Consider the following 13,568-nt stretch of genomic DNA (forward strand, 5'->3'; position numbering starts at 1 on the left):
TTGTTGGACAGGATTATGAATCTAGACTTACAGTACATTTGGAAGGAAGTCAAAATGTCCTGTCATACATGAGATACTAAAGGGTTAAAATCTCCTCTGACAAAGTTTGCACGATTGCTCTCTCAATCCGATCGTTGTGATAACGTTTTATTTTAAGGTCACATGAGGACAGAAGTGTTCTTTATACTGTTTCATATACACATTTTCTTTTACCTTTTTGTTAATACATATCTTTAATGTACCAAAAAAATCTAGTTTTATGTTACTTCCCTTTCCCCCCAACAAGCTGGGTCATAACATGTACGAGATGAAATAATAGCTTGAAAAAAAGAGTTTTCTGCCTATTTTCACACACATCATGCTGTGTTTAGTGTTTTAGCGTTTTAGAATGTGGAAGACTTAAACTAGACAGATGACAGTGTTTTATTTCCTATATTAAACATTCATTTATAAAAACACAAAATCAAGTATGGTTAAACTTCATCCGTTGTTAAGAATGGATGTAGATGTCGTCTTTGTTGAAGGTTTGTTACAATTACAAAGTTATTAAAAATAAAAAAGCTTGTTTCTGTTTCTTGCTGTTGATGCTTTTGGGAGGATGCCCTCTTCAGTGTCAGTCGGTCATGACGGACACTCTGTGGAAGTTTCTGGAAACAACACCGGGGCTGTTGCTGTGTGAGAAAGTGGCCATCAGTACTTTCGTCCCAGGTGAAGAGGCCACAATGGACACCTGCTTCTCTATCTTCTCTCCAGGCTTCAGAAAAACGAGGCTGGGAAAGACAAAAGAAAAAATCGTTTCAGAATGATAGGATTAACCAAGGCACACAGAGAAGCTCCAGGCCAGCTCTGACACAGTCTGGAGACTGACTATTTGCAAAGGACTCGGTTTTAATATTGGAAAACAGGCATATCCAAAATAACTGAAGTTTCAAATTACAAAAGAGTAAAGACAAGTGTGATACATGTGGAAAATGGTAAATGGACGTGAGCTTTTAGAGCAGTTTTCTAGACTTCTGACTACTCAAAGCGCTTTGACACCGCAGGTCACACCTACATATTCACACACTCATGGCAGAGGCTGCTATGTAAAGTGTGCATCAGTATGAACTCATCCACTTATACACATTCACAACTTGGGGTTAAGTGTCTTGCCCAAGGATACATCGACATGTGACCCCCGACCCTGGTCAAGCAGGTTTCTGCTGGTGGTTCGAGTGACACCAATCTGATGATTATCGTCAGTAACTTCACATCCTGCTGAAGTCTGCAGGTGCAAACTTACACAAAAAAACAGACATGTGTACATGCACTTTCATTTCCTTTAATAAGTACACATATTGAGGCGTCGGTAGCCTAGTGGTTAGTGTATGTGCGCCCCATGTACAGAAGTATAGTCCTCCAAGCGGACGGCCCAGGTTGGTTACCAACCTGTGGCTCATTTCCCAAACTCTCTCTTTCCCAGACTTCTGATTCTAAATAAAGGCATACAAGATTAAAATAAATAAATACACATATTAAGTGTATAATTAAGTCTTTTTGTGGGAAACACTGAAGCTGAATATTTCAAATAACCACATTTCATAAAGTATTTATATAAATGTGCACTATGCAGTTTTGGTAAAGAATTGCAAAAGTTGGAGAAATGTACAGATTATGTGGTATATGTTCATAACTCTTCACACAATCTGTCCTCAGAGGAAAATTTGGTCTCTGAAACACTGTTTGAAGATAAAATGCTGTGCGAGAAGTTATGGTGGGGGGTCCACAACAGACCGTAACTCTCCTGGTCGCTTTTTAACTCTAAACAGTGTTCCCAGAGACCCAATTTTCATTTGAATAAAGTTTGTGTATTAAGTTCAGAATCTAAAGCATAAAATTGTTTAATTTCTCTAACTTTCAAATTTCACCACCAAATCTACATAGAGCACATTTAAGGAGGGATGTCAGGAGGTCAGCTACAGGACAAAGAAATTAGTTAGAAATAGGGAGGTAGCTGCTTTTACTACACAGCTATTTGAACGCATTCAGATGTAACAACAATATTGTTCTTTCTGTTGCTGCAAGAACAAACCTGGCAGCATTCCCAAACCACATTCCTCTGACCGACATACTGACTTATCTATCAGCAAGAGCATGTGTGACATAACAGGAATGTGAGTGTCTTACCCATTGTTTTGTTTTCTGTCCTAAGGGGCTATGATTGCAACAACTAGAGGTGTGCCTTGACAATGAGGATTTACTGTATCTCTTTGAGTCCGGATGTAAAAACATTTACCTGGCCTGGTGTTTGCCCTTTAACAGACCCGATCCCTCTACAGTCAGCACGGCTCCATTCAGAGTTTTGGGAAACGTGTTGATGAAGGAAACCTGAGCAGTGTGCTCGTCCTTCAGCTTGATAGTGTCCCCTCCGTCGATCTGTGGATAAAACCAAATGATTAGACGGGGAGGTCCTTTCTGGCTTTGGTCTTCATTAAATAGTACCTTCATCTCATCTTGTATGAGTTACATCAATGGAAGAGGCCAAAGTGCACAAAGAGAAGTAGGAAGAGAAGAAATGAAAAACAATGCTTTATACATAAAATGAGCTGAAGATAAGGGACTCTAGATGTTTCCGTACCTCTATTGCTATCTGAGGTGAACTTATGTTGAACTCCTGTGCAGCCAGGATGCTCTCGTTGGTCTTTAAGTCTTTTATCACCACGGCAACGTTCACAATGTCATCACCTGCCAGGTACGCCTCGTACTCAGAGGTGGGGATAGTGTGCTTAAGCTTCAAAACTGCAGAGAATGTGCAGGATTTAAAAAAATAGAAAAATTAATATTGGAAAGCAAATGTAAACAGAAAGATGAAAATGATCGCTGGTGTTTGTTGCTAGGGTTTAGTCGAGCAGGACTCCTCACCTTCCCCGGCCTTTATATGTATCTTTTTGTGTGTTTTCCAGAAGCTCTCTTGTGGGCTTCCGTTAAATTCTTTGACCTGAGCGTTGAGGTGTTCCATCACGACTCTGGGGCTGCTTGACTGGTTTGTGAGAGTCACACACATGACGATACTGTTGCCCACTGATGGCACCCCATCTATGTTGAGGGACACCTCCAAACCTTGTGACAATCCTTCTGGAAACCCTGCTAGTAACACACAGCAAAACGTAATCAAAAGTGTATCTGTCTAACCTTAAACCAAAAATATCTTATTACACTTATCATTTCACTTTTTATGAGATGAAAAATGTTCACTAAAACAACGGACTGCTGCAGGAATAAAGGACCTCCTGAGTCTTCAAAGACACGCAGGTTACAGAGTCGCAGGCAAGGGGGCGGGGCCTCAGGAAGGTTGGCATCATATATATCCAAATGTTGACTTTGCATCAACCAGCAAGCAAAATTTACTTGGGTATCTTAAAATGAAATATCTATATCTAAATAAGTTTGTAAATCTCATTTCTAGACACTCAACAAGTAAACCTTGCTAACTACTGTTTTTTTTCAGAGCGTGCAGATCAATAAAGTTTTCTTATCTGATTTTATCTAATCTCGAGCTTTATTCTCAGGCACAACTCAAATGGGTGTAACTTTGGAGTGCAACATTGTTTTCTAATGCTACTTTGACTTGCAGCGCTGCAAAGATCCTAAGAGATTACAGGCCTCTGTGAATGGAGCCCCAGATAATGACAGTGTTTGTACTTGTACACTGTAAATGTCGACATTAACCCAGTGTGAGAATGAGGCAGTGTGAGAGGAATCAAAACGTACCTGCTCCATCCTGCAGTTGGCTGGACTGCATTGAGCTACAATACGCCACTGTAAGAGAGAGTCTGCGTTAAATGGGGAAAAATGTGATCGGTATTTCAAGAAGATAAATCATAAGTTTTGGGTTAGAGGGAAGAAGAACAGGTTTAACATGAATACATGCTTTGAACTTATTATAGGCTCCGTTCACATACAATGGACCAGGTCATACAGCTGAATTTATTGAAATGCAGAACTTGTTTCTGTTAGAGACGCACCGATTGGGAAAATCAGGGCCGATACCGATGTTTGTTTCAAGACTTCTTTTGGTGTAAGACTCCCACAATGCAACATTTTCTCTCATGTTTGACATGAAAACAAGTCAGAGTTTGTTCACCAGGTCACTTCATCTGCCCAATAACAAACCTTTACTCTGAATCAGAAGTTTGGTGTACTAGATGTCAGCATTACATTGATTTGGTGCAACAAATAAACATTGGATACTGACACTGGCTCAACAGGGTCAATATCGGCTGATACCGATGTTGATCTGATGCATAGGTGCATCCCTTCTTTTTTTTCTTGGGGGGGGGGGGCTTTTTGTGCCTTTATTGGAGAGATAGGACAGTGGATAGAGTTGGAAATCAGGGAGAGAGAGAGTCTGGGGAATGATATGTGGGGAAGGACCCACAGGTCAGATTTCAACCTTGACTGCCCCCTTCAAAGACTGCAGAGCGTGCAGATCAATAAAGTTTTCTCATCTGATTTTATCTAATCTCGAGCTTTATTCTCAGGCACAACTCAAATGGGTGTAACTTTGGAGTGCAACATTGTTTTCTAATGCTACTTTGACTTGCAGCGCTGCAAAGATCCTAAGAGATTACAGGCCTCTGTGAATGGAGCCCCAGATAATGACAGTGTTTGTACTTGTACACTGTAAATGTCGACATTAACCCAGTGTGAGAATGAGGCAGTGTGAGAGGAATCAAAACGTACCTGCTCCATCCTGCAGTTGGCTGGACTGCATTGAGCTACAATACGCCACTGTAAGAGAGAGTCTGCGTTAAATGGGGAAAAATGTGATCGGTATTTCAAGAAGATAAATCATAAGTTTTGGGTTAGAGGGAAGAAGAACAGGTTTAACATGAATACATGCTTTGAACTTATTATAGGCTCCGTTCACATACAATGGACCAGGTCATACAACTGAATTTATTGAAATGCAGAACTTGTTTCTGTTAGAGACGCACCGATTGGGAAAATCAGGGCCGATACCGATGTTTGTTTCAAGACTTCTTTTGGTGTAAGACTCCCACAATGCAACATTTTCTCTCATGTTTGACATGAAAACAAGTCAGAGTTTGTTCACCAGGTCACTTCATCTGCCCAATAACAAACCTTTACTCTGAATCAGAAGTTTGGTGTACTAGATGTCAGCATTACATTGATTTGGTGCAACAAATAAACATTGGATACTGACACTGGCTCAACAGGGTCAATATCGGCTGATACCGATGTTGATCTGATGCATAGGTGCATCCCTTCTTTTTTTTCTTGGGGGGGGGGGGCTTTTTGTGCCTTTATTGGAGAGATAGGACAGTGGATAGAGTTGGAAATCAGGGAGAGAGAGAGTCTGGGGAATGATATGTGGGGAAGGACCCACAGGTCAGATTTCAACCTTGACTGCCCCCTTCAAAGACTGCAGAGCGTGCAGATCAATAAAGTTTTCTCATCTGATTTTATCTAATCTCGAGCTTTATTCTCAGGCACAACTCAAATGGGTGTAACTTTGGAGTGCAACATTGTTTTCTAATGCTACTTTGACTTGCAGCGCTGCAAAGATCCTAAGAGATTACAGGCCTCTGTGAATGGAGCCCCAGATAATGACAGTGTTTGTACTTGTACACTGTAAATGTCGACATTAACCCAGTGTGAGAATGAGGCAGTGTGAGAGGAATCAAAACGTACCTGCTCCATCCTGCAGTTGGCTGGACTGCATCGGGCCACCAACCGCCACTGTAAGAGAGAGTCTGCGTTAAATGGGGAAAAATGTGATCGGTATTTCAAGAAGCTAAATCGTACGTTTTGGGTTAGAGGGAAGAAGAACAGGTTTAACATGAATACATGCTTTGAACTTATTATAGGCTCCGTTCACATACAATGGACCAGGTCATACAGCTGAATTTATTGAAATGCAGAACTTGTTTCTGTTAGAGACGCACCGATTGGGAAAATCAGGGCCGATACCGATGTTTGTTTCAAGACTTCTTTTGGTGTAAGACTCCCACAATGCAACATTTTCTCTCATGTTTGACATGAAAACAAGTCAGAGTTTGTTCACCAGGTCACTTCATCTGCCCGATAACAAACCTTTACTCTGAATCAGAAGTTTGGTGTACTAGATGTCAGCATTACATTGATTTGGTGCAACAAATAAACATCGGATACTGACACTGGCTCAACAGGGTCAATATCGGCTGATACCGATGTTGATCTGATGCATAGGTGCATCCCTTCTTTTTTTTTCTTTGATTAATTTACTAACTGGAAAATCAAGCTTTCCAGAACAGACGAAAAATGTTTCCACTGACCACTGCACATGTTCATCATCACTGTGTCAGTTTGCCGCTCTGAAAAACAACAGAAAAAAAAGTGTTAAAATGTTTTTGACACTCATGAGAAAAAATATATGGCAGAGAGGGAGGGGGGGGGAGTATGGTACTCTGTAACACATCGTACCACTTCTTGGTGTGCATCTTACAGCTCTTGTTGGTTGAACTCCTGAGAGAGGGAAGACATTGGAAAATAAGTTGATCACTTAAACAAATTGCTTGTGTCAGTTTGGGAAAGTTGTGTATAGAAAGTTAAATAGGCTGTTAGGATACAAACACAGACCTCAGGATCTATTTTTTTTTAAATATAAAATCAAACTCTTGAACGTTGTCAAAGGATAAACCAGATGAAGAGGTACATTTTTATTTTAACTTAAAGGAGCAATATGTAAGATATCTACTGAATGAAATGATAAAGTGATCTTACTATATGTTCAGACATTAAGGAAACATGCTATGTTGAAGTGCTGGCTTCTCTGACAACAATGCAGCAGCCAGTATGTCCTCCTTCTAACTTTAGATTCTGCTCCTGAATGATCTGGATTTGTTTGGACCAGAGAAGGTAGACGCTTTTAAGGCACACCCCCACACAGCCGTTTTGGACGCCCCTCAGTTTGTCAGATATGAGAGCAGTTATCAGGTCAAACCAACAGGTGTTGCAGCGATGGAAGCGGGCAAGAGAAGTGGTTCAGATAGAAGTGATTGTACCCAACCTAAAAAGCCTCTGCATGTTTCTAATAAGCTCCACGAGCAGAAACGTGCTCAAACTGTGATCAATATTGGAGATGCTTTTGAAAAATGGAGAGAGGTTAGAAGACAGAAAGGTTTACAGACCAATGCAGAGCTGGCTAAACACTGAAGCTTCAGAGTCCACCACATGGTGACCTGCGTGAGCATCGACTCTAAGGATGATACAGGTCTCTCCAAAGGTTTGAATCTGGACTCCAGTACCAACTTCTAAAAGCTATGTGTCAGTTACATATTGCTCCTTTAATTTAACTCAAACAATTAAGTTATTTGTCCTTATCTTTTGAACTTCATGTGAATCTGACCTATTTCTTATAACACTATAAATGAGAGGAAATCTTTTTCTAGGAGGATATTGTCTTACTTTTCTTGCTCTTATACACAGCTGTCAGATTCTCTGGTCGGTCTGAGCCGATGCTCTTGGTGTAGATCAGCTGTCCCACTGCCTCAGTGTCCACCGTCCTCCCAACCACCAGTCCATCATTCACAATCAGACGTATGATGTCAGCATCAACTGAAGCACTGATAAAGCCGGTGTCGTAGAAGGCGCCCAGGTAACGTTGCTGGATGGCAACAACAGGGCAAGGGCCACAGCAGTATATCCCTGCAGAGTAGGATATGTTCATTGTTAAGTACTTAGTGTTTTACACAATTATTTTTCACTTTGTAACTTGAGATCGTTGTCCAAATATGGAAAAATATTACAGAATCAAAGAATCAAATTCCAAATAATTGATGAAGCCAAATATTGTATAAATAAAAGACACATCCACCATGACATCATCCACTGGTTTGTGGACTATGAGTCTGAATCAAATAGTGTGAGAAAAAAAATAGTTGATTCTGTTAGTGTAACTGCTCATTACGCCATAAAAGGTCATATATATTCAACTTTTTTCAACAACTTTAAATAAGTCTCCCCAAAACATGTCTGTGAAGTGTCTTGTTAAAAATCCACTCTGATCCTGTACTTTATAATGACTATAAACCCCTCTATTTCAGCCCTGCTCAGAACAGGCTGTTTCTGTGTCTGTAGCTTTAAATGTAAATGAGCTGTGTCTGACCACGCCCCCTCTCTGGAAGGGGATGTGGCTCTGGCTTTCTTGCACCATGCCCTATTGTTTACGGGGAGAAGTACTAAAAATCTCCAAACGGTCTGTTTGAGTACACATTTTCAGAAAAGTGGAGCAGGCAAAAGATGGAGAGGATGGACTTTTCTCATAATTGGGGGGTTTGTAAACAGACTAGGGGGACATATTAGTGTTTGAAAGATCTTGTTGAAGTGTATATTGCATAATGTGACCTGTCCAAAATGTGTATGAACAATTCCCTGAAAAGACAACAACACTACTAACTAAACATGTGGCCAATTGAGGTACTGCAGTTTCTGACACATCCACCAGGTTGGTTTAATATTCTAACTGTAAAGGTTGCTGTTCATTGATGCCAGATGGTGCAGGTACCAACCTGCACTCTTCTCCTGGGGTGTCGGGTCCACCACCTGCCAGCCGTCAAACCCAGAGCCGAGGTCTGGTCTCCTCATCCAGCACTCCACCCACACATGGAAGTTCCTGCAAGAGGACGAACAGACATGAACAGCTGCACACATGTATTTTAAACTATCATATGATAAGTAAGTAAGCATTTTGAGAGAGCAAGACTTGAATATACTATTCATCCAAAATTAATGTAGGTTTAATTTGGAGGATTTTGAAACCTACCAAACGCTGTCCTTTGACAGGTTAAGCTTTTCCCCTGTGCTCGTGTAATATTCTTCGACTGACAAGCTGCCATCACCGTCATGGGCTGCGTTAAAAACTGTCACCACCCTGGAGGGAATCCCCAGCACTCTCATCACTAAGAGAGAGGAGAAAAAACACGATTGTGAAAACTAGAAAGAAGACGATTTTGAAATAATCAAGAGAGGTACAAAATGTTAGGCCTAATTAGTAAAAAATAAATATGTGGGGAAAATTTAAATGGAGTTCTCATGATCATGATGATCAGAATTAGTGATTAGTTATCTAACTAGCCATGCAGATAATTTGGAATTTCTTTGTTTTACTGCATTGCATCACATCATGACCTAGACAAAGACACACTCAAAGTGATAGATACACAAAGGAACAAACTTTTTAGATTTCTTATTGTCTTATCCATTATTTCCCTTTATTCCCTTCATCCCTTCAAATGCATGACAGCTCAAGTAACAAACCTACAATATTTGTCTTAAAATGTTGGGGTGTGGGGGGTTGTGGGGGAGTTGCTTATATACAATACCAAACCGATGACAATCCCATAGATTAGTGGTTCTCAACTGGTCTAGCCAAGGCCCCCCACCAACTCCCTCATGAAAATTGGGACCCAAATTTTGGATATTTTTTCAACCAATCAGATTTATTGAATGAAAAAGTGTGCAGCATGGACCTCCGACGGTACGAAACATGTGACGGCACAAACAGAAGGAACAAAACGGATTAATAGTGTTATTTTTCTTAAAGGATTACCAATTTACCGTTACAGATATCACAGATTAAATAAAAAGATGTCTTAGAGTTTAGTTGATCCTATCAGTAACCTGAACTAACTTTCTGAAATCCAAGGGACAGATGGAGAACACTTGATAAACCCAAATGTCATCCATGCTTTTGGCACTAATACATCCCTGAGTCCCAATTATTTAAAGTACCTGTGCAGAGGACAGAAGCAAAGACCCAGCACTGTCCGTAGCGCACAGGCTTGCAGCTGGATGTGAACCATTGGTGAAGGATGTCAGCGCTGCTGCTCCACTCTGTAGGCTTGACGCCATCTTTATAGCTGCCCTGCCACTTCCCCATCAAAATCCCCAGGTCGTCATTACAGTTTACCTTGGAGGAGACACATTACTGACCGTTTTAGGGGGCAATGATGGCAAGTACTGTTTGAGCACATTTACAGCACATACAGTAAATACATTATTTGTCTCTCACCATAGCGCAGAGCGTCCTGCTGAGGTACACAGGGTCTGCTCGCAGAGCGTAGTCTTCGTTTTTGTCCCTCAGGTGCTGTGGGCTGACCTGTAGGAGCTGCAGACATGCCTCCAGGACCCCAGGCTCATACTGCACAAACAGAACCCCATTGTAGCTCAAAGGTGTTATTATAGGTGATCTTTTTATTTAAAAAATGTGTGGCTTACCTGACCGAACGACCAGGGTTGGCTACTGATGTTGAGAGGAGTGCCCATGTACAGCATCCCGTAGTCACTTTTAATGTACTCTTGTGTTTGGACACCCAGGGGCATGTACACCGGGTCGTCTGAAAAATAAATTCAGTGTATTCACATGGCGGCCATTTTCCTCTGACATCATGTTGAGGTAGGAAAGTACAAATGCTGCTATAATGTAACGTTTAATCGTACTTCTGGGTCCTAAGTCATCACAATTTCACTGCTTCTTGATTGAATTGGATCAAAAAGAGGAAAAGTTGTGAAATCTTAGAATATATTTTTCTTCAGATTCCCTTTGTTTATATGACTTCTGAATCCAGAACCCGGCCGTGCAACATCAAGCATTTGATCTCCCAACCCTAAATGCAAAATAATTTCTTTGACAAGATGAAGAAGCAGAATTATGATATTACATGGACCGACCTTTCAGCCAGGGGTTGCAGAGCAGGACAAATGTTCCCACTAGGTAGCTCCTTCTGGTCCGTCTGGTTTCTATGTGGAGAAGGAGTTTATAAAGAGCCACTGCGGAAAGGACCGGGGAGCAGATGTGGACCGTGACTGACTGAGGATGCATGTCGCTTCGGTAGATTTTGGCTGACCATCTTAAAGGGTCGGACCACTCGTCGGAGAACTGGACTCTGATATTCTCTGACACATCCCCTGTAAAGAAAAATGAAATAACAGATAACTTGTGGCACCTTGAAAACACAAATTCAAAGTAAGTAACTCTTTGTTTCATGTCATTTGTTTGTGTTTTCTGACATTGTCTGTTTTGTCTGTTTTATCTTTCCTGTCTTTGCTCCATACTGTCCCTGGCTCTGACCCGTGTCTACTTTACAATTCCATAAGCTTTATTTCTTTGTGTGCAAAAAAATCTAAACAAAACTGAACTGTAAAAACTCCACCTCTGTCTCCTCATCCAGGGCCCCGTTTCTAACACAGGAACTTTCCACCAGAAACACACAACTGCTTCATTCAAAGGATTTAAATGCATGCTCAATCTCTTTGCTACCTAGCCAAACCTCCAGGACCAGGCTCTCGATATGAGGATTCCACGGCCGGTCACCAAACATCAGGGTGATTTTGAACGGTTCCCCTCGTCGCACAACCAGGTGCTTTCTGCTGAGCCCCTCCGTCTCATGGGAAATGTGGTTCTCGGGAGCCTCATAGTTGACCAGCTTCAGTTGGCACCGGCTCTCAACAGTAGCTGAAAACACAGATTATGAAAACAATGCTGATCTAGAATAAAATGCTGGATAAAAACAGGTTGCATGAGAAATTAGAATGATCCATCATATACTTGAGAAGTGCAGCCGGAGCTGGAATTAACATTAAAAAAGGGCAAATTATAAGAGGAAAGTTTTGCAGATAAAGGTTAAAAAAATGACTAGCAATATAAGTTTTACTCATCATGTGTCATTGAAAACAAAAACAAACAATAGTTCTTGACTAAACAATGTTTAATCCTATTATTCTCTCTCCTTCACATTGTAAACTCACCATAAGGGTCGTGTGTTTTCTGCTGCACGCAGTCCATGATCTGACACAAGGATTTACAAGCGTCTGAAGGAATGACAAGCAGGCTCCACCTTCACACTTATAAACATCTCAGACTCCCTCTTTTTTTTTTTGCTGTCTCTATCTACTGGTAATACTGGTCCTTAGTGGCAAACCAAACCTATCAACAGCAACATCGTTTTAACCACAGGAATGAAAGAACGAATGAATCAATCTTTATTTTCATATCCGACCACTTCCTTATGGGATGATTCAGACACATTAAAAGAAAAACATTTCCCACAGTGCCATCACACTGACAGAAAAAAACAATAACGAAATGATGCAAAAGTTACTAATTCAACCACAAAACGCTGGTATAGCACAATGAATACCTGATGCAAAAAGAGAGAGAAAGAGCGGAGAGAGAGAGACAGAGAGAGAGAGAAGAAAGAAAGAGAGAAAGAGCAAGAGAGAGGTCTTCTTCACTTCTTCAGAGAGGGAACGCAGGCGCTGTAAGAGGTCATACACAAAATATAATGAGAGAATACCAACTGACGAGAAGCAAGTGGTTGTCTCAGCAAGTGTAAAATGTTTGGTTGACTCTAAAAAAGAAGCTGCACAGTGTGTCAGGGACGTGGCCTTTCAAAGACCCAATCAGAGGTAACAAGTCAGCTCTCAATCCTGAGAGGAAAATGAAAGAAATGGGGGCGGAAATGAGTTGCGATGAGCAAAACGATGATCTGACAAGACAATATCAGTCTCCAAGATTTTTGGTGCAGCCAGACTTAAAACAAGTCAATTTGGCACAGATGGCCTAGTGGTTAGGCCGCACCCCGTGTACGGAGGCTGTAGTCCTTCAAGCAGGCGACCCAGTTGGGTATCAGACCTCTGGCTCCTTTCCTGTGTGCCATTCACCGGTATCTGACTCTATCCACCGTCCCACCAAAATAAAATAAATCTTAAAAATAAAACAAAAAAGTACATTTGGGAAACTGCAGGAGAATATTTGAGATATATTTGTTCTTACAAATTCCCAAAGTGTCTTGAAAAAAGGCTTTATGTTTAAAGGAGCAATATGTAACTCTGAAACCCAGTGTTTAAAATGGGTACTGCACTCCTTTAATACATTAGTATTTAAACCAGTAAAGCTACACTAAAAAAACAGGCAAAGATTTCTAGATTTTGTAAACAGATTAAGGAAATGTATTCTCACTTTTTTAACAAAATGTGGCTGAAATCTAGCATCACATGTAATCATCTTAAATTTAGGACATGGTCTTCTTTCAACGACTCTGATGCAATCACTTGACTCAGAACAGTCAATACAAAGGAATAAAGGCTTTTTGTAATCACACTGATTTTCACACGATAGATGACTCAGTGCACACGCCTTCAGTGATCTCACACACACCCTTATCATTTATTGGAGGGATCGTGTGCATACCTTTCCTCTGAAACAAAAACCCTTTGATGTTCCTTTCTTTGGAAAAATCACTGAGGCATTTCCAATGAATGTTCAAAGACTTGAACATTTAATTATTTATTTTTCTGGTGGTCATCCACCGTCATAGCAACATTTTTGTGTTATCTTCTGCAAACAATTGTCCATACATAGCCAGTAATTATTTTTTTAACAATGATTAAACTGGTACTGTCATGTGGGGAACATCAGCAGCCAGTGAAGGTTGGGCTTTAAGAGAATATAATCCCAATGCAATGACAAATTAGCTTTGAAGTCACTTAAAAAGCAAAAGTGGCTGCAGAGAGATATTTTACAA

General features: G+C 40.8%; 1 protein-coding gene across 8 annotated transcripts; it reads right to left on the reverse strand.

The window, feature by feature from the left end:
• Window positions 1–120: 120 nt before the first annotated feature.
• On the reverse strand, window positions 121–11,923 carry LOC132990072 (protein-glutamine gamma-glutamyltransferase 2-like). 8 transcript variants are annotated; one of them, XM_061058110.1, is made up of 18 exons: window positions 11,791–11,923; window positions 11,303–11,497; window positions 10,714–10,950; window positions 10,261–10,379; window positions 10,055–10,183; window positions 9,775–9,952; window positions 8,807–8,942; window positions 8,553–8,656; window positions 7,450–7,689; window positions 6,466–6,507; window positions 6,318–6,356; window positions 5,695–5,742; window positions 4,723–4,770; window positions 3,751–3,798; window positions 2,902–3,123; window positions 2,618–2,778; window positions 2,276–2,415; window positions 121–770 (listed from the first exon to the last, which is right to left on the reverse strand). In XM_061058110.1, exons 1-18 carry the CDS (start codon window positions 11,825–11,827, stop codon window positions 614–616), a joined length of 2,280 nt encoding a protein of 759 aa, XP_060914093.1. In that variant the 5' UTR covers window positions 11,828–11,923; the 3' UTR covers window positions 121–613. The 8 variants fall into 8 exon arrangements, with proteins under 8 accessions (XP_060914093.1, XP_060914092.1, XP_060914098.1 ...); XM_061058109.1 differs by having other exon boundaries at window positions 2,902–3,126; XM_061058115.1 differs by lacking the exon at window positions 4,723–4,770.
• Window positions 11,924–13,568: the final 1,645 nt, after the last annotated feature.

This window comes from Labrus mixtus, chromosome 15 (genome assembly GCF_963584025.1).
Source record: "Labrus mixtus chromosome 15, fLabMix1.1, whole genome shotgun sequence".
Lineage (NCBI taxonomy): Eukaryota > Metazoa > Chordata > Actinopteri > Labriformes > Labridae > Labrus > Labrus mixtus.

Bases quoted from the DNA above. Each gene is read 5' to 3' on its own strand.
- LOC132990072 (XM_061058109.1), bottom strand. From the start codon at position 11,827: ATGGACTGCGTGCAGCAGAAAACACACGACCCTTATG. The intron at 10,951-11,302 runs GTAGCAAAGAGA...TTTTCTTTACAG, and splicing joins GGTCCTGGAGGTTTGGCTAG to GGGATGTGTCAGAGAATATC. The intron at 8,657-8,806 runs GTAGGTTTCAAA...GTCCTCTTGCAG, and splicing joins CTGTCAAAGGACAGCGTTTG to GAACTTCCATGTGTGGGTGG.